The sequence below is a fragment of the Seriola aureovittata genome, chromosome 19 (genome assembly GCF_021018895.1).
Source record: "Seriola aureovittata isolate HTS-2021-v1 ecotype China chromosome 19, ASM2101889v1, whole genome shotgun sequence".
Lineage (NCBI taxonomy): Eukaryota > Metazoa > Chordata > Actinopteri > Carangiformes > Carangidae > Seriola > Seriola aureovittata.
In genome coordinates this window covers 8,418,984-8,439,888 of record NC_079382.1, presented here as the reverse complement: position 1 = coordinate 8,439,888, position 20,905 = coordinate 8,418,984, and the positions used below count along the sequence as shown (strand labels likewise).

Below are 20,905 nucleotides of genomic sequence, written 5' to 3'. Positions count from 1 at the left end.
ATAGTTTAAATAGCTTGCTAGATTAAGATGGTGAGTCCATGCTTGTGGGAACACAAATACACAAATAGATATTCCTGGAATTTAGAAATAGATGTGGCGTTCTCGACTATATCCTGGGACGGCTCTTATTTGAGTAACTTGGTTACATCAAAGTTCATGGGGTTTCAAATGCAGCTTAGGTTCTGTCAATGAAAACCTTGTATCTTGTGTCCACATAATTTTATTTAGCTATAGTTTACTAAGAGGACGAGTGGTTCTCTGTATTTTGCTCATTTTCATTTTTGCAGGTTTTTTTTAGGGTAAATAAAAATAGGTACAATTCTTAACATATTCAACATCAGTGTTGCTTGGCCTATGATTATAGTAGCAACATATTGCTCTATTTTATACATAATTGTGATTTTATATGGCCCTTTAATTCAATTGTATCATTTATTTTCTGTGTTGGTAACAGAGTAAACATTCTGCATGTTATTCTATCATTATTTCATTTTTTTCTTAGTAAGCAACATCATCAAATGGGTGCATTTTGTCTTTCAGGTAAATTCATTATAAATTTCCCGTATGTTCGGAGCGGTGATTGAACAGTTTCACCACTCGTACTCTGTTATTCTAGTTTTGTCTCACATGACTTTATATTTCTCTGTACGCATGGCTGCCGGACTTGAACAGTCCGACGCATGCGCTGTCTGTAACATCCGGGACTCGGACAAGGATGAACGCCAATTTCCAAGATGGCGGCGGAGGGAGGAGGGAAGGAGATGAACGAAATTAAAACTCAATTCACCACACGAGAAGGCGTCTACAAACTCCTCACTCACTCCGAATACAGCCGCCCGAACAGGGTGCCTTTCAACTCGCAGGGCTCCAATCCCGTCAAGGTCTCCTTCGTCAATGTAAACGACCAGTCTGGCAACGGCGACAGGATCTGTTTCAATGTGGGCCGGGAACTGTACTTTTATATCTACAAAGGCGTGAGAAAGGTAAACAATATCGACTGGAGCGACGAAGCCCGTGCTGTACAGGAGTAGCTCATTGATTTGGCGTCTTGAAACGTGTCGCACCCAGGCTGTCAACTCTCTTAGCTTCTGTCATTGAAGTGCGCAGATTGTCAAGACAAGGCCATGTAGCAGACCTAGCTAAGTTAGGAGCTAATTAGCATTCTTAGCTAACATCGCCACAGTTGTTGTTTTTGTCTCTATGGGACGTGTGCGCTTCAAAATCCTCCAGTTTTTTGAGTTCTCAGTCTCTGACAAGCTGTGACATGATATTTTCCAGCGAACCAGCTAACGTGTGAAAAGGCTTGTTGTGTCATGTCTTAGGATGCGTTTGTTTATCCTCGGTCTTTGCATGGTAAACCTCTAGGCTATACGATTGTCAAGTTGTCAACAGTGCTCACCAGGAGTGTCAACTTCAGTGTTCCTGTTTCAGAAGTGTTCACAGTGTGGGCTGTTGGTGTGGAAGTGGGGAGTGTTTGCTATTCGTAATGTAATTGTGTGTATACTCTACTGTCAGGGTTTGGATGTGATGCAATGTGAACCACTATGTGGTTTGTACACAGTGGTGATGTCATTGCAGCAAGCCACGTTAGGTCTTGTTTAGCAGGAGTGGTGACAATGGCAGTGGTGATCATGCTGATGATGATGTGGTTATCCCTGAAGCAGTCACAGAATATAGAAGCCCAGGAGGGGGAGAGGGGAGAGACTGCTATTCTTTGAGTTACAATCTCACAGAATAGTAGAAACCACTGAAGTAATGAGCAATGATCTTACATGTCTTTTTCTGTAGACCTGGAATCAAACAGAGTTAGAGTATTTTTGTGTGAAATACTCATATTCAATGAAAATATGCACCAGTTGACACAAGCAAATATCAGCTTTAAAAAGCAGTGTTGGTGTCCATTATAGATTTGAATGCTGCCAATGATTACCCGATTGTGGTTTTAGTTTTGTTTTATGTTACCTTATACGAGTCTGTTTATATTGTTATCTTATAGGAATAGGAATATCCTCTGGTATACAGTTCGAACTGCCTTAAGATCAGCATCTCTCAAACACAATTAGTTTTGGGAGCAGGCAGTATGAACTGCATGGATAAAACACTTGACAGCTAGTTATTCATTTTTCACACATACACACACACACACACACACGCACACGCACACACACACGCAAGGCAGTGGCCTAACCATCAGGATTAATTTAGGGTTGTCAACAAGAGGAGCTAGGAGAGAGGAGCTAGGGCAGTGATCGGCAACTGACGGCCCGTGGGCCAAAACTGGCCCACCGGCATTAATATCTGGGCTTCCAGACTATTTTGATCATATGATTTTTTTTTTTAATGATACAATATCAGACTGACAGTCCCACATTTAGCTATAATCTGACCTCACCTGAAGAATGCTTATGATTTTATCCATGTTGAGACTGAATAACAAACACAAGCAGCCACGCATCAGGCTGTGGGCTGAACTGTACTTGGTGCACAGCGCCTGGTGCTAAAATAGACCTCTGTCAGTGGCAACAACAGTTATCCACAGAATCACTTCCTCTTTAGTGATTTTTACTTATGAAATAATAGCACACGTTAGAAGGTTTTTTTTTTTTTTTTTTTTTCAGCAATGCTTTATTTCAAGCTTAGCCAAACTTAGAACTGACCCCTGAGCTAGGGGGTTGAACCGCCAGCGCTGTGATTAAAGGAAAACTCGTTTTACTTGAGCCACCCCATACAAACACTGGATAAACAAAAAAAAAAATACCTATGTGCGCATCCTAGCAGAAAGTGCTGAGGAAGTGCTGAACTAATCAGCCAATTAACTGACTAATTGGGGGGAATGAGAGTGAAAGTGTGATGTAAGTTTTTAGAGTTCTTACCTCTAATTCTAATATTAGAAAATAATTCCCTCCACTGAGATGACATACAGAATATAACTGTTGTACATACAGCCAGTAGTCAGGACCCAGCTTGTGTTCTAATTACTGTGATTTAATTACTGCTGTGAGGATTTTCATTGAGCAGCTGAAGTTCTCTGGCAGTATGCCATTCATTTTCTAACCAAAGTAGACATAGAAGAAAAAAAAACACGATCTAGACTGAGCAAGTCTTGGGTTTCTTATACAACTCACTCTTAAGATGAGTCTTTGAGCAGTCTTGCTTGTGGTTAGGACACTGTTAAGGAAGGATTTTTCTTAATGAAGTCTGAAGATTGTGTAAAATACTTTGATAGCCAATAAGTCAAACTTGTAGCACTTTGTGTCTTCACTGTGTGTGAAATGTCCATGTGTGCAAAACATCCTTATTTTATTTATAGCAGTCTCACTTTGACAACGCTGACACCTTTTAAAGTTAAACCCCATAAGATTTTTCTCTGACTGCTTTTAATGCACAAACAAATCAAATTTGCATTGGTCCAGTGCTAAATACATTCCTACAGGGTTGGCTGTTCTGCTCTGACTTTTTCATTGAGGGTACAAGCTCAAGAGGTAAAACATTTTTGTCAAATGAAATTAGAAAATAGATCAAATCCTTTTGTTTGCCTTTGATAACTGCATGTATCCTCAGCCACCTGTTGTTGGAAGACATAAACTTTGCAGTAACTACATTATTTGACTGGCTCTTAAATTAATTATTAGGTAATACAGTATATATGGTGCTCCACTACAAATGTTTTAATTGCCAAGTACTTTGTGACAAATAAATTCGTGAACAATATAGACAGCTCCATTGCTTCACATTGCGTCAAGCAAACCTCACCAAGTCAGTGAAGGTTATTTAAGATGATTATATATTGTGAGTGGCCAGTGAGCCCACCAATTGGCTGACGGTGCACAGGCCCGCCAATGAGGCAGGATTTCTTCCTGTACTCCCGATGGCCAGCCCGACTATGACAGACAGGTCTCTTTTTCTATGTGTTGGCGAGAGAGAGCAGAGTGGGGGCAAGGAGGGGCTGAGTCAATTGATCTGCTGAGCACAGCTCTTCATTGAAAAATGTGTAGTTATAGTAATAAGATAAAAAATCAATATGTGGCCGTCAGTGTTGATATTGTGGCAGGCCACCACAAATAAATCAGTGTGGGGGACACTAATGTAATTTCTAGGTGTTCTTTTGAATTCTTTACTGTGACTGAAATGTGTCCGTCTTCGGAGAAAAGCTGTGAGGCAAACATACTGTAAGTGTGGAGTAAAGTATTAGAGGTGACCTTGGAGGAGCAATTGCAATTAGGATGATTTTTCTTTTTTTTTTTTTTTTATGGCTGTTGCTACAAATCAAAAATTACTTTAATGTTTCAAAATGTACTCATCTGTGTGTATTTGTTCCTGTTCTAGGCTGCTGATCTTAGTAAGCCCATAGACAAGAGGATATACAAAGGAACGCAGCCCACATGTCATGATTTCAACCCACTCACAGCTACAGCAGAGAGTGTCTCCCTGTTGGTGGGCTTCTCAGCAGGCCAGGTGCAGCTCATAGACCCAATAAAGAAGGAAACCAGCAAACTCTTCAATGAAGAGGTGGGTTTCAGTTTGCATTGTTTTGAAGACATTCTACCAGAGATAACTTGTTTTTCTTATGTAGTATTTAATCATACTTGCATTACGTTTTGGTTAGACCAAAACCACTTTTATTACTGTGATGGAGTAATTAGCTGACCAGTCTCTCTCTCTTTTTTTCCGCTCTGTTTGTTTGTCCATCTCCCCCCAGAGACTTATAGACAAGTCAAGAGTAACGTGCGTACGATGGGTTCCTGGTTCAGAGAGCCTGTTCCTGGTGGCTCACTCAAGTGGCAGTATGTACTTGTACAACGTGGAAAACACCTGTGGCACCACAGCACCTCACTACCAGCTCCTTAAACAGGGTGAAAACTATGCTGTGCATACCTGCAAGAGCAAGTCAGCTCGTAACCCGTTACTACGCTGGACAGTGGGTGAAGGGTCGCTTAATGAGTTTGCCTTCTCCCCTGATGGCAAGTTTCTGGCTTGTGCAAGCCAGGATGGCTTCCTGCGGGTATTTGGCTTTGACGCTGCAGAGCTCCATGGGACAATGAAGAGCTACTTTGGTGGCTTACTGTGTGTGTGCTGGAGCCCAGACGGACGATATATTGTGGCAGGAGGGGAGGACGACCTGGTGACGGTGTGGTCCTTTTCAGACTGCAGAGTGATAGCACGGGGGCATGGTCACAAATCGTGGGTAAGTGTGGTGGCATTTGACCACTGTACTACCAGTGTGGAGGATGGTGACCCCCCTGCTGAGTTCAGCGGTAGTGATGAGGACTTCCATGAGCAGATTCACTTTGGTGCGGGCAGAGAGAGAGCTAACAGCGCTCATTCTCGGCTGTCTAAGAGGAACTCTACAGACAGTAGGCCTGTTAGTGTGACCTACAGATTTGGCTCAGTGGGCCAAGATACTCAACTGTGTCTGTGGGACCTTACAGAGGACATTCTCTTCCCTCACCTCCCATTGTCCCGCACTAGGACTCACACTAATGTTATGAGTGCCACAAGCCCTCCAGCTACTGGACAAACTACTACTACTACTGTATCCACCACCACCACCACCACCACCACCACCACCACTAATCCCAGTGGCACCAATGGAAAAGACAATGTGAGCAATAGTAGCTCCAGTGGTAACCCAACCAACTCCCTCCCCAGCACCCTGCCTCGGTCCAATAGCTTGCCACACTCCTCCAACCCAGCAGGGGTCAGCACCCCCAACAGCCACACAGGCAACAGCAGCTCCACCAAGGGCAACAGTATCATTGATAGTGCTTTCATTGCGACCGGCGTCAGCAAATTTGCAACGCTGTCGTTACACGACTCACGCAAGGAGCGCCACGAGAAGGACCACAAACGAAACCACAGCATGGGTCACATTAGCAGCAAGAGCAGTGACAAGCTCAACCAGCTTAGCTCATCACGGACGGCAAAAGCTGACGCGGCTAAGACTCTGGGCACTACGCTCTGCCCACGCATGGATGAAGTGCCACTGCTGGAGCCGCTGGTGTGCAAGAAGATTGCTCACGAGAGACTCACTGTGTTAATCTTCCTTGAGGACTGTCTGGTAACAGCCTGTCAGGAGGGTTTCGTTTGCACATGGGCTAGGCCTGGGAAAGTGGTGAGTGACAGGCCTTTCGAGGATACTGTCATGTGACACCTCTTAACTCACATTGCTTCTAGCACAGCCATTTTCTCGCTGCATCCAGAAGCTGTTAAATCCACTGTGTGCAGCCAAGGGTTTTGGTTATTTCATTCCAGATTTATACTAAACCCTCAGCATTTAGATGATTACAGTACTAGCACATCTTTTTCCGACAGTAAACCTCATGGCCTCACTATTCTGCCTCTTTTATTACATTCACATTACACTGTTGTTTGTTATCAATGTGTGTTATCTGTCTCTCCACAGGGATTGCTATCATCTCAAAACAACCCAGCCAACTCCCCCAGTGGAACAGTAGTATAGCCCCAGTGCTGGTGCTGCTAATGACAGCTCCATGCAACAGAGACGGGGATGACCAAGGCCAAGGCCCTGCAGCGCTTCTTCACACACTGTCACACACCACATGACCTCCAGTGTCACCTTCATTCTCATCACTACAACCACCCAGAATGCTCGCTTTTGTGTTACTACTCATGTTTAGATAAGCGACGTTGGCCAAGCTAGGGTTAGAGACTTGACCCCTTTTGTCTGGGGGTGAAAAAGGGTGCTACTGGAAGTAAGAGGGCAAGCTTTAAATCATCCAGGAGGTTTATGGGAAGGGTTGACTGGCTCACTGTTACATCCATGGTCATATCAAGTAACGTCTAGTCTGAAAATAACAAACTGTTGTACCCAATCCTTTGTGCCTGTAGTTCTTCAAAGACTAGACACGGTGTAAGCATTGTGGTAATGCCTCAACCTATCCTTTTGTGTGGGTTTGATTCGGTCATATTTTCTATATTCTGTTTCTTCTAATATATTCACAGAAAAAAGGGAATAAGATGAGGGATTGTTTTAGAGCAGCAGCATATCCCCAATGCCAAGACTATCTTTTTTTTTTTTTTCTTTTTCTTTTTAATTTTTCTTTTTCACCTCCTGGGCGATCCCTTGTGCAGCCACATTCCTTAAACACCTGCTCAAGAGAGACTGGAGCTTTTTACTTCCTTTACAAATATTTCAATCAGAGGTGTCACACTTAAAAGTGAATTTTGCACAGATTTCCTTTCATTCTTGTTTTCTTGTTTTTCTCATTTTGAATTCATGACGGTGGAACACAAATCGAAATATTTTGAAGACCGCTTTGGAAGCACTTGGGGAATGGCGTGTTATTGCCTACTGTCTCAACGCTGGACGCTGCAATCATAGTTTTTTATATGGAAAAAATTGTTTGCACTTAATAGTTTGTTAGAGGAGAATGGCTTTACATTTTTGGAGTGTGTAAGGACTCCTTGACAAGGTTGAAATATAAATAGAATTAAAAACCTTTGTATCTATTGAACATTTATTTTAATATTGTTTCAGATTAAACGGGCTCTGTATTATATGTAAATATTGTACTTCAATGATTTATGGGTGAAATGATCATTATTACATTAGTTGAAAGATCCTCATTTTGGAAAATAGTGATATTTCTAATACAGAAAATCTATACCTAATATTAAAATGAATCTTGAATATGCAGGTGAAAAATGTTTCTTTTCTGTTGTACATAAAGAGAATTCAGGTGTATTTTTTATTAATGAAACGTTTGGTATAGGAGATCTATGAAGTCCTCTTATCTAACAGGTAGTGCTGAATGCTAGCTAGCCTGTCGCTGCAGATTCCTTTTACACCATAGGCAGGTAGGCGCAGATGCAGCGGTCTAATTCAGCCATCTCTCCGAGCTCAGGTAAACCACAGGAAGACTAACGCTGGCATAGTTCCCCTCGTTAGCACTAGTCCCATCCATCAACATGCGTGTCATTTCACTTTAACTAACAAATAAGACTGACGACTTATGTTCTGCAGACAGGGCTGAAATCTGTGACTCCTGTTATTGTGAGTAATAATCACTGAACTGATGCCGAACTTGTGAACAAACATTTGACACTGTTGAATACCAACTGACTAATGTCAGCACTTGATGGTGGTGTGCGTGCTTGAGGTGCGGGTGTTTTTCAAGCACCCACAAAGGAAGAGAGTGAGGATTTTAACAGTGGGAGCCTTTTCCTCCATGTGACGCCTATTAAAACAGCTTTGACAGACCTTATGTTCCATTTGTGTTAATTTTTCAAGTGTCTTTTCAGTACTCGCCACATGAATCGCTACAGGTCTGCATGTAACATATTGTGATTGGGATTTTTCGTAGTTGGGAAATATACCGTTGTGGTTCCCTCCACAGAGGGTGCGATTCAGGCTCAACACACAACATGAAATTACTACTGTAGGTAGTGACACCCAGATAGGGACTCCTATCACTCCACTGATAGTCACATTAGGTTAGTACTTCCATTAGCGTTTAGCACAGCCGCGGAATGCTGACATCAGAACAATTGACCTGTAATTTGATTTCACGAGTAAGTGGAAAGGCCTCACATGAGACATGACAGAAAAAAAATTGACTGATATAAATTCAAGATATCACTGCCCTGCCAGGTCATGCTTTTACATGATCATTACAAGGAATTATGGGCTTGGAAACTACATCCCTACTGCTGATCCACCCAGTTACAATGCTTCCAAGCGCACTGTGCATACTACATTCTACAATATGCATAGATGGATTATGAGACAACGGGCCCCTGGATGCAGACAAAGCAATGTTTTGTGTCTGTGGTAATTTTGTATCCTTGGGGTGATTCTCTCTGTGTCATTTGTGTGTGTGTGTGTGTTTTCTTTTGGTGACTTTTTGTTATTTGCTGTTCTTGTTTTTTGTGGTCATTTTGCATCTCTTTGAAGACGTTTTGTGTCGTTTAAGGTCTCTGTCGTCTCTTGTCATCGCATCTCTTTCAGTGGCATTTAGCACATGAAGCAGAATTCTCAAGTGTTGTTGTTGGTGGAAAACCTGCGGCTGAACTTCAGTAATTAGTTCACACAGGATATGAAGAGATGCTGTCTGCCCAGGGGCACCCTGGGAATATCCCCAAGGGAGCAGGTGACAGTATGTATGAACATGAAAGATCATCAGTAAGAACTGGATGTACATGTATATCACAATTTGATAGTCCTGAGTCAGTCTGTCCGTTTGAGCTTGTGTTGGTCCAGGTAAATAAGTCACTAGGATAACCACATTCATGTGTCATTGCTTTATGTTGTTTTTTTTCTTCATCAAGAGGCGTTTGCAAAGTTATTGAAGACCCTGCCACACAGGTGTTTTCAGTTATCGGCTAATTAGACCTCCACTCCATGCTGGAAGTTACATGAGGCATTAAACCAAAGTCCATAAAGACCCTGCAGCCATACATTAATAATAATAAAGAAAATGTAAAGGTGTTATTTGGACAAACCCGTGCAGAGGTCCAATGAGGGACAATAAATGGAAACACTTGTGGGGTGTATGATATGCATGAGCTATTAAAGCTAGCTATATTCTATCTACAGCGGTATGCAACACACACTCATAGATGTTGATCTAGTGCAAATATATCTGGGGGTTATATGCTCCATCTGCAATCTAGGCCAATAACAAGTCATGGAACTTATTTTCATTATCAAAGCTGTTATAAATTCATGAGGTCCTATTGAACTTCAAGGACAAAATCTAATATATTATTCACATGATACTAAACTGAGCAGGAACAGCCATTTGATCTAGATTCTGACTTTGTTTGCTGTCACTCCATCCCACATAAATGTGTCTCCTAGTTGTACTCTATTTACCAGTAAAGGGCGTGTTAGTTCTCCAGATAACCAGTAGGGGGCAGTGTTGTTCAGACAAATGAGAGCTTGGGAATGCCTCATAACCATTAAGTGATCTTGCATTTGATAACAGCTATCACTTGATCAAACAGGGAAAACATTGTCTATATATGTATATCCTGTTGTCTCTCACCCTCCTTTCGTATACAAATGTATTCTACTTCACCCTACTTACTTCATATATACTTTTCTTCTCCAAGTGGGGAATAAAATTGCTCTTCCATAATTTATGAGTCACTTTTAGAGGAAACACGAGCACTCAGAGCCATTAAACCAGCAGCCTGTGGCATCAGTGTGAGGGAAGGGGTGGGAAGTGTGATCAGCGGGTTGGAGAGGCACCGATCATCCTGTCAGGGTGTCACTCACCACATGACGGGCTCTGACTGATCTGCCCTGGGCCACTCACATCCATGTTGAGCAGATATCAGTCAGGATTGGCTTTGAGAGATGTCTTACATGAAAACGTGACACTGACTATAATGCAGTACATATGCTAGTATGCTGCTCTCTAAACTACATTCTTTTCAACCACATTTATTCATTTTACAAACCGAAGCAACCGCGCTTTCATCTCAGCAGCCATTTGAATAGCAATCAAAACACTGTGGCATACGCTAAGAGCTTGGAACAGCTACATTTATCTTGCATCTTCAGGGAAATAGGTCCCACTTTATAGGAATTCAATAGATTGAAAGAGAGTCCCATTGGTTCTGTGGGGTCCTGCTTTGCTCATCTTCTCAGTGTGATGCAGCTCCCTCGCCTGCATGCCTCCACATATTGACCCAGAGTTTTGTTTACCTAGCAATGTGTGCAGGCGGCTATGAATGATTAATATCTTCTCTCAGAGCTATAAGCCTGAAGAATGAACAGCATTCGATGTGTTGCAAAACCTTGACAGTTTAAGATAATGAACAGGGAAAATGAATACATGAAATTATGTTTGTAAAATGACATGACACTTTTTAGTTATGTCAGTGATGGATGTCCTCTGAACAAATAGCACTAGTCAGATTACAGAAATAATTAAAAATGAACCTAGTTTTTTCCATCAAAACTTCCACAGGGATATTGATTTAGGCCATTGTGAGAACAGAAATAAAGAAATGACTTCTATTTAGCAAGTAGCAATAATAACTATCATGTTAAATTAAATCGAACACTGAAATTCAAGCTCCTTTAAATTTGATGTATTGGAAAACTGGGAAGCTCGGATAACAATGTATAGGTAATTCTCTACTCAGCACTTTGTAGATAGATAACCACTCGTGTGTCTGGTCTTTTGGAAAGGATAAAAATAGGTACCTGGGTGTTAGGGTGCACAGATGTCTGGAACCTACTGCTAACCTGGGTGCTGCGAATAAACGAATGACCAAACTGACACTCTTAAAACACACAATCAGGGTTTTTTTTTTCTATGTTTTTTTTAGCTGCTTGATGGCAAGCTGTGAATTCAACACTGACATTTAAGTTGATATTGTGAACTTGTTTGTTTTGAAGTCATGTTTCTGGCCACCTAAGTCCAATATTCCCTCTCCTTTTAACTCTGTTTTTGGTGTCCATTCCTGAACAAAATATCATAGTCTGTAAATGTAAATGCACCATTGTTGTTACACTATGTATGTCTTCTGTCTACAGGAAGCTAGAGGGAGTGAACCAAAGCAAGCTGCAGGACAAAAAACCTAAACAAGGTATTTAAATGTCCCATAGAGCTGAAGGGAAGCACTGAGTTATGTGATAATTCTCTGTGGGTTCATCGCTACGAGCGACAATTTTCAAATTACATGTAGCCATTTATAATATTAAAAAATTGAAGCTGCTAACATGAAGTTAAAGTCATGTCCAGGTTGTTGGAAAAATGTTGAAGCAGCTGTTGTGTATTTTATTATGTAATCAAGCCATCTTTGTAACTCCACTTATGGTCTGAAAAATTCAAAATACTGAAGTAACTGCCAAGTCATGCTTCAGAATTTACTCCCAATGAAAAATTTATTTTGACTGCATGCTCCAGTAGCTCATTATTCCAGGTCTGTGTGCTGGAAAGAAAGGCAGGCTGGAAAATCAACATTTAAAATAATTCATTCAGAGAAGTAGACTTGTGGCACATCACAAGTCAATTATTGCATTTAAATTATAACACACAGTAGCTTATGTTTTCATTGAGCTTTGTTCAGCATGGCTGTTAGATTAAAATAGTGCCTATATTTCTTTGTCTTATACTGACTTTATTACTGACACTGAATTTGTGATTTACTGCTTCAATTTTAATTGCTTTATCTGTTTCACTGGTCAATCTGCCCCGATGTTTATGATTGCTTCAGCGTAAAAATGTGCTCTAAAGCTGAAGGTTTACTGATTAATGGACATTACATATAACTGGCCCTAGAAAAGATGTCACACACAACTTCTGTATGTTTTTCCTGTTCATTTTTGCCCTCAAATATTAAACTAAGTAGAGAGCTTCCAGTGGCAACAGCACATTACAGTTCCAAAGGCTCCAGCATCGGTTAACCATTAGTCACCAAGAATCAAGAGCACAATGCCACGTCCTCCTATTCTCAATTCTATTCTAAGCCGTGTCCCTTGAGGTGCGGGCCCAATTACTGGGCCTCCACCATGGGAGCAGCTGCACAATTTGCAAGTCACATGACCTCAACACATCATTCCCAGCATCACATGTCTTCACACTGCATTAGGAAGTAAAGTTCACAAATAGGAAACAAAATGGGGCTTCTTACCCTGCAGAGATTCTGTTTGTCAGAGGAAGCTTTGTAAAGCTTCATCAGTGCAACTCAGTCTTTACATTTGTCTTAGTGAACAACTATGCTGAGGATATATGTCTTACATTAAGCATGTAATATTTAATTCATGCAATGTTTAGGAATTTTATGTTGGGAGCAGAGTCTAAGAGAGGCCTCAAGCAATCTGCCAGAGGATGTACTTAATGTGAACTGTATGGGGAGTCCAGTCAGCGATAACTTTGCAGTTATTCAGGATTCTGAACGGTGTGCAGAACCAATTGTTAAACTTTGCCGGGGGGGGGGGGGGGGGGGGGGGGGGGGGGGGGGAATCAATGCAGCTTCAGAGAAGCCACCAAGCTTGGGCCTTAGCGGAAACCATCGATACAGAGCTGTGGTCTAAGCACTTAAAATGTAAATGCATCTTCAATAGCAACAACACGAACGAGAGTTGCACCAGTGTCTTGGGATCTCTCCAGGTGCATTGTGTGCATTTATCTGTGAAATCAAAATCTCTGCACAAAGATACAGTGGCCTGTATAGGCATTTTATATGTGAAATATTAAGCTTGACAGTGATGCGATGCAACAAAATAAAACACATGCCCTTCACTCATCATATACGTCCTCTGTGAAACATGCTTGATGAGAAACACTCATTTCGTTCATGTGCCCTATCATATCAGTGTCACTGGTATGCTTATCAATGCTGTGCACCATTCTGCAGTCACAGGAGTAACAAGACTCTTGGTGTGCTCTCGAAACCTGTTGAAGATCAGCTAAGTGGGAGATTATTTAAATGGAACAAGGTGTCTCAAAGGATCTCTTTTGATCTCAGCAAATTTATGTGATATAAATAACTTCAAATTAATTATGCATGCACAGTGGGATTGCAAAGTCCACAGATTCACCAAATTTATGACTGCCCCGATGAGCACTTGCCTGCTCTTTCCAATTTACCATGATTTAGAGATGTTCTACATTTTTGGTAACTTAAAAGTAACCACACATATTTTAATCTGAAAGCCTTGTTAGATAAAACACAACAATATATTGTTTAGTATATTATTGTTAATTACAACTTACAAAACAAAGTAGACTTGCCAGAAATCACTTGAATAATTCAATGTAAAGACATATTTCTGTTAAAGAAGCCAAAAATCCAACATTCGTCTTTATTTGGAACAGTCCAATAAAACAGGCAATATGAAGAATAGTCCATAAAGATTTACTTTAAAAGGCTTTTTTCTTTATAGAGGATGCAAAAGAGACAATAATATATAATAGTAGCAATTAAGGTCACTGTAATCGAACATAACTCTTGCAGAGTTCATGGTCCCTGATATCTCCCCAGCCCCCATTTTTCACATGGGGGGCCACCCCTCCAACCCCATTGGCTGGCAGTCTCTTTGCTATCAGGAGGTTCTTTGGGAACAGCTGGTTCCCGCTGCTCTGTAGGATGTTTTCTATCTTGGTTTTCTGGCTGATTGGCATGCAAGAAGCCTTCTTGTGGTGCATGCCACAGTCTCCGGCGTGGAAAATCCGTGGCGCCTCACTCACCATGACTTTCCAGTAGGAGGGCAGGCAGGATACAGTCAGGTGTTGTAAGGACCAGTCCCAGTTGTAGTCGTCATAAGTGCAGAACGTGTCAGTGCACTGAATCAGCTTCTGGTACGTCTCTCTACTCAGAGCCATCCCCATGTTGTGCTCGGTTGACTTCCAGGCCTTCACCTCTACCTTATTTGCTTTGCTGGAGTAGCCAATGTGGCTGTAGCTCCCCAGTGAGAGGATGTCACAGTCTGTGCACTGCTCCCTTTTCAGAGCTGACATCAGCTTTAAGAGATGGATAAAGTCCGGAGACAAGTAGTGGTCCTCTTCGATCAGCAGGACCAGACCCTTATGGTCCTTCAGGACCCGGACCCTGTCCCATACAAAGTGCAGCTTCCACCACCAGTGGTGCTTGGTCTGGGAGAACTTGGCCTCGCGGTAGTGGCCAAATGAGTCGGGGTACTCTGCGTTGATGCATCCCAGCTTTAAGGCGTCTTTTTTGGGAATGTCTCTTGGGCAGTCCCTGGGGTCATTTCCAGGGAACTCCTGGGGGTACAGCTGAATGCTGAAGGGAAAGAAAATTTGAAGGACTTGACAGAAGTCAACAGAGGCCACCACTTTATTTATTTCAGGGGACCAGTAGTCATGGCTGAATATCAGCAGTATGCTCTCCACACCTCTGACCTTCCGCAAACTGTCCACTAATAGCTTAAGGTAGTCTGGTCGGTTATGGACCTGAACCACCACGACCAGATCGTCTTTCTGTCGAGAGGCCTTAAACTTCTCTTCATTTCTTATTGTCTGGTCAAAATTTAGCTGGAAAACAATGCCACGGTAGACTAAAGTGGTGTTATCTACCTCTGGCTTGGGTATCTTCTCTTTATCCTTTGCTTTTTCTGGATGTGTGTCATTTGCTTGTATAATAGGAGGTGGAACAGGTGCCCGGCTGACTGCAGGTGTGGCTTGCACCTGGATATGGTTGTTGATGCTGCTACTGCTGCTGCTAACGCTGCTGCTTCTCCTCACCGTCTCCACTTCCTTGGGGAATGATCCAGTGTCGTTCTTTTTCTGCCTTCCGCTGCTCCAGAAAGCTAGGCCACAGATAACAACCACCAGAGTCAGTATCACCACCTTCCTCTTGTAGATTCGGAATCTCATGATAGGGGGTCAGCCTCTTGCGAAGGGAGAAAAGTTGATTGTAGAGAAAAAAAAAGCACAGGCTTGCAGTTGTGATGGTGTGCTTTGCACAGGGAGCAAGCCTGATTAAAAAGAAGCTGTAATGAGGCTAATTGTTGGCAAAATGAACTGTTGCTGTAAACATGGATCCCACTGGAATGTCATTGGTGGTGGATGAATATTCCATAAGGCATGACGGGTGCTGGGAGGCAGCAGTGTTGCAGTGTGCATGAACCACCTGAATGAAAAATAAACCAGGAAATAAACTTAGGGTGCGCAATATGGTTAAAATCATTATCAAAGTGTTAAGAGGAATATTTTCCAAATAGGCAGCATATCACAGTATGACAAATACATGCAAAATAAAATAGAAAGTAATCAAAATGATGTCTATGACAATGACCCATCTTGCACATTAAATGAGACCTAGCGTTTCATGTGTAAAAACTTGTGAAATATGTGTGACACTTCATTTTTCAACAGCAGTTTGATAAAACAATCTTAACTCAAGGTCCACTTAATAGCTTTTCATGGTATATATAATACTAGCATATATATTATGTAGGTTGCATGTTGACAAATGAACCAGCGCTATGACAACTAAACAAACTCAGTTAGGAAATGAAGACCATGAGATGCAGGGTAAAGCTAACTACTGATCCTACTGTTAAGAATATTAAATCAAACTATTGCCTCCGAGATCAAGAATTAACTTTCACTCTCACGTTGGAGTTTTTACTTTATGCATATAAAGAGCATAGGTTTGTGTAATGCACAACATTGTGCAACAATAAGTATTTTTTAATGTTAATTATAGCTTGCTGTGAGTCATTAATTTGGAGAACAGAAATTTGTAGGATGATAACATTATTAGATCGTTGAAATTTGAAAAACTGTTATCACCCAGCCTTACTGGAAGTACATTTGTTAAAATAGCTAACTTAATTTCACATAACAATCCAATAGTCTCTACAAAGCAGTATCACTTAAGCCACAAACATAATTTAATAATAAACATATCTCTATGACCACTCTATACTCCCTCTTTAGTTATCAATGTTGATTATAGCTCAATACTTCTTTATTTTCTTCTGCATAAATCACTGTCCTTAACTGCATTGTAAATATCGATTAGCTCTTTCTACTCAGATCTGCTGAACAAAACTCCATCTTTTTTGTTATTAAATTAGTGGTCTCTGACCCCATTCATTCTCCTCTTTTTCTGGAGACTCTTCAGCTGAATGGTCACAGTGCGACACAAACACTGCCTGGTATAGGCATTTGACACCAACTGTATTAGAGTCTCTGATAATATTAATGAATACAATCGTGGTTGCTACTGGAAAACTCAACAAGAAAACAACAGAAAAAAAATGCTACCTGTAAACATGTACTTTAACGCAGTAATATTGAATTTAAACTTTAAATACAGTAGTTTATGAAAAGCGGATTAGATGGCAAAGCTATCTTATCTATAGGTTTCATATCTTTGTAATATGTATGTCCCTATTCGGGCTTTCCATACATTTGCAGCTCAAGTGAACATCAAGTGAAAGGTTTGTTCTGCAGCTGTTTCAATCCACTGTATTTGCAGCAACGTTTTATTCTACCAGTGTCTGTATCTATCGTGTTTCCTTGCTCTGATATGCAATGTTTCACTTGGAGCCTAACACGGTTAGTTTTTCTGTCTTGAATTGGCCGCTGTCAGGCACACCGAGCCAGCCACAGCTTTAATCGATTTTAATACGAGATGCCGTTGTCGTCGTGTCGCCGACTGATGTGAAATACTCTCAAAGCGACCGAAAACAACAGTTGTCGTCGTTTCAGTTTCGGTCTTTAATGACAACGAGCATCCAGAAAAATGCTAGCCGTAAGTTAGCTTCAGCTAGCAACTTACAAGCTGCCCGTCCACACCGAACCTCGCCAACAACAACGTCCATGGCGAACCAGAACAACAATATTCACACTAGTTACCTAACACTGGAGAAGCCGTGCGGTCCTTTCAGCGAGAAACATCAGTACGGTGGGGTCCCATTCTCCTCCATACCTTCCAGCAGGATGCATGGAAACGCAACTATCAGCTAGCTGTAGAAATCCCAAATACGGAACCACTGCCTGCCCCTGCTGCTGTCCCACAATGCACTGGTCCAGCGGGGGGCACCCGAGACACCCTAAATATCATCGTGTATCGCTGCTGATGACAGCCTTCCTGAGCTCAACATGGGTCGGAACAGTTTTACTATACTTTTAAGTGATTCACTAATGCATACCAAGGCTTAATATACACATTTATATATTTAGATGGAAAATCCACCCTAAAACATGAATTTGCTTAAACATTGTGCTTTTCCAGTGCTGCAGGCTACATACAAACAACTGTTTCCCTAAAATGGAAACCAGAGCATCAGTATTTTAAATGCTGGATTGTTTTATTTAATACCGTTTTATTTGACAATTGGGCTTACAGCTGTGACCGAAAATATATACCCTAGTTAAATTACCATGGGAGCTGTCACTGTGACCTAGGGGTTGTTCCATTATTCACTATCTATGTAGCAGCTCCAGGTGTTGCCTTATTCATTCCCAGCAGTAGTTTTCAGGCTACTTTTGGTGCACATGAAGTTTGTTGGTGCAAATTTGAAAAGGATGAAATCCTTCATAACAACAATATATATAGTTTATATTTAGACATTTTATCTATGGTCAGATAATGGAAAGCTATTTATTCAAGTTCTGTCATGACACACACAAATTGCTAAAATTGTTGATTTTGCCTGGATAATTGTAGCTAGTATGTTGATTAAACAGCTTGTTTTCAGGTTGATACAAAAACAAATAAGAAATGTGAACAGATAAGTCATGCATTTATCACCAGGTGTACAAATATACTGCTTTTTCTATCTAAACAAACATCTACTTTCTATTAATATAACGTTTTCATTTTCTACTTTAACTAATGTGGGTTAACCCCTTTGTGAATTTTATTTTATATCATTAAACTAGGGCCAACACTGTGTTCTGTACATGAGTATAAAACAGAAAACAAATCTTTAGGCCTAGATATTAAATTAAACTCATCATATCCCATCTATTCTCATATTGAATCCATTTGGAAAATAACTGTTGACCCATGCACAAAATGTTGTCTTTTAAATAAAATATTGTCCAATTAATTTGTCAAAAACATGTCATATCATGTTCAAATTAGGTCTAATGAAGGTCTGAACGTATGGAAAACACAGTTCCTCATATTTAACCTGTAGTTTCTCTTTATAAAATGCCTTTTGTTTATTCCGTTAACTCATTTTATATAGTTCCAGCTACAGTAAGTATAATAAATGAACTTAAACGTCTCCACTCATCACCTCCGTGTATGTGTTTACCCCATGGTGTTAACTGTATGTGACGCCCCCTGCAGGCTGTCCCGCTACATGCTGCAGTTCCCCCCCGCCACTGGGAGGCGCAACATACAAACACCACAACCGGAAACACTCCTAGTTGAATGCTTCATTGGCGCACGCGCAGCCCTCCTTCTTCCTTTCCGACACTCGAGCGAAAGAGACAAGATGGGCCATCAGCAGCTCTATTGGAGTCACCCCAGAAAATTCGGTCAGGGATCCAGATCCTGGTCAGTCCTGCCTTTAATGTGTCAAATGTCGACATGTGAACTAAATCGAGCTGGTTTGATCGTATTTGTGGCTTTCAGTAGTTGATAATTCATCAGTAGTTTTGCACCGCATGGGAGCTGACCGTGAGCTAATATGGCGGTGGAGGATATGGATGCGCCTTGTTAACTTAACAGCGGTACAGTTGTGCTCAGTTAGCCGCTCACTGTTCATGAAACGAAACTGCTCGTGTTTAATGTGCAGAAATCTTATTACACATTTGCATGTGATTTCAGGAGGTTATTAATGTAAACTGTCTCTTATAACATTGTAAGCCTGACCGTTTTACATCCAAAGTATATGTTAAGCTAGGCTAGGATTAGCCGTGATGCACAGAGAAAGGCTTGCCCATGATAACCAGCGCCAAGTTTGTGTGGGACACCGCGTCTGCACTCTATGAATGAGTGAATGATAACCACAGTCATATTTGCTCTATTATGTAAATAACTAAAATAAAATAATTTCCCTTTTTACTCCAGCCGGGTATGCTCGAACAGACACGGTCTGATCCGTAAATACGGACTCAACATGTGCCGCCAGTGCTTCAGGCAGTACGCTAAAGACATCGGCTTCGTCAAGGTAAATACTATCCATTTTCTATCAATTTGTGTTTACATAGTATATTTGACTTCATATCAAATCGTAGCGTTAGTAAAGGCTGGTGACGGCTGTTGTGACGGCGTCGGAAAGGCTCGTTAAGCACATCACACAACTTCAGCAATAATATTGTTCTAACTTGTTTAAACCTGCATTTTAAACAAATGTAGTTTGTCTCATCTAGAAAATTGGCTCTTAATGAGCAGTTTCGTAGCACATATTTGCAGACATCAGCCTCCTTCTTAAGAGTAATGAACTTATGGTTCAGTTGTCACTTAATATGACTGAATAGTCTGGAGAAATTGAAACAACAATGCAGAAAGTGTCTCTCTAACCATAACTAACGACTTGATTATTATTCTCACACAGCTGGACTAGATGTCTTACGCTGACATCCTCAGGTGGTGATCTCTGGAAGGCCAGCCAAGATGGGATAATTCAGCACTGCAAATAAATGTGTTTTTTTGTCCAAGTTAATTGTTTTGTGTGTTTATTCATGAATTGTTTTGTAGGCATGATGCTGGGTATGATTAGGTAGCATTACAATCACATTTAAACAAATGTAGTCACTTAGCTGAAACACTGGTATGTGAGCCACTGTCACTCACAAATTTCCAGAGACTTTTAATACACAAAGGACTGGAGTATTTGTGCTTTAAAATATTTGTATACAACTTTGTGTGAAGCAACAATTGTACCATAACTATAGCAGATAATTGCTCTCTCTGAACTGGTTTGAAAATGTTTTAGTTCTAACATAATGTTCTGCGGACTGTTTTATAAGGTTTAGAGCGTATGAAGCCCGGAGTACCCATTGCACACAAAACTCAAACTCTGATCACCTGGAAGATACACACTGGATGCTACATAAACTTTTAAATTACACAATCCACCTAAAACCCCAGACGCTCTAAATACATTTATGAAAGCACAATTTTTGTTTTATGGTGTTGATTCAATCGTCTTTTATATAAATGTAACTGGGATACCTGTCGTTACAAAAAAAACCTATATAGCCTGTAACATCCTTGAGCAATAAAACAACTTAGACTCCACAAAAACATTATTTAAGGAGGGTAGTTATTACAGGCCTGTTGGTGTAGCATCACATCTTAAAAGTAGTTTTGTTGCCCAATTACTGAGAAGCAACTGGCACCTAATTTTTATGGTTACAGCACTGTTTAGGTATCATATGTCGGCATCTTCATAATTAGAGGATAATGCTGAAGAAGTAAGGGTTATCCTTGGAAACTATGTTGGTTTAATATAGACAGGTGGGTAAGAAAAGAAAAAGGAATATTTGTTTAAACT

At 41.0% G+C, this 20,905-nt stretch overlaps 3 protein-coding genes across 3 annotated transcripts; 2 read left to right on the top strand and 1 right to left on the bottom strand.

Moving 5' to 3' along the window:
- Positions 1-719: 719 nt before the first annotated feature.
- Positions 720-8,221, top strand: wdr20b (WD repeat domain 20b). Its single transcript, XM_056363331.1, has 4 exons — positions 720-983; positions 4,327-4,509; positions 4,700-6,112; positions 6,404-8,221. Exons 1-4 carry the CDS (start codon positions 735-737, stop codon positions 6,458-6,460), a joined length of 1,902 nt encoding a protein of 633 aa, XP_056219306.1. The 5' UTR covers positions 720-734; the 3' UTR covers positions 6,461-8,221.
- Positions 8,222-13,659: 5,438 nt separating this feature from the next.
- Positions 13,660-17,473, bottom strand: mgat2 (alpha-1,6-mannosyl-glycoprotein 2-beta-N-acetylglucosaminyltransferase). Its single transcript, XM_056363202.1, has 2 exons — positions 17,307-17,473; positions 13,660-15,570 (listed from the first exon to the last, which is right to left on the bottom strand). Exon 2 carries the CDS (start codon positions 15,312-15,314, stop codon positions 13,908-13,910), a length of 1,407 nt encoding a protein of 468 aa, XP_056219177.1. The 5' UTR covers positions 15,315-15,570; positions 17,307-17,473; the 3' UTR covers positions 13,660-13,907.
- Positions 17,474-18,802: 1,329 nt separating this feature from the next.
- On the top strand, positions 18,803-20,066 carry rps29 (ribosomal protein S29). The gene is made up of 3 exons (XM_056363203.1): positions 18,803-18,960; positions 19,477-19,576; positions 19,964-20,066. Exons 1-3 carry the CDS (start codon positions 18,899-18,901, stop codon positions 19,970-19,972), a joined length of 171 nt encoding a protein of 56 aa, XP_056219178.1. The 5' UTR covers positions 18,803-18,898; the 3' UTR covers positions 19,973-20,066.
- The last annotated feature ends 839 nt before the right edge of the window (positions 20,067-20,905 follow it).

Excerpts from the sequence above, each read along its gene's own strand:
- wdr20b (XM_056363331.1), top strand. The coding sequence starts at position 735 with ATGGCGGCGGAGGGAGGAGGGAAGGAGATGAACGAAATTAAAACTCAA. Across the intron at positions 4,510-4,699 it reads GCAAACTCTTCAATGAAGAG|AGACTTATAGACAAGTCAAG; the intron begins GTGGGTTTCAGT and ends ATCTCCCCCCAG. Across the intron at positions 6,113-6,403 it reads GGGCTAGGCCTGGGAAAGTG|GGATTGCTATCATCTCAAAA; the intron begins GTGAGTGACAGG and ends GTCTCTCCACAG.
- mgat2 (XM_056363202.1), bottom strand. The coding sequence starts at position 15,314 with ATGAGATTCCGAATCTACAAGAGGAAGGTGGTGATACTGACTCTGGTG.
- rps29 (XM_056363203.1), top strand. The coding sequence starts at position 18,899 with ATGGGCCATCAGCAGCTCTATTGGAGTCACCCCAGAAAATTCGGTCAG. Across the intron at positions 18,961-19,476 it reads GGTCAGGGATCCAGATCCTG|CCGGGTATGCTCGAACAGAC; the intron begins GTCAGTCCTGCC and ends TTTTTACTCCAG.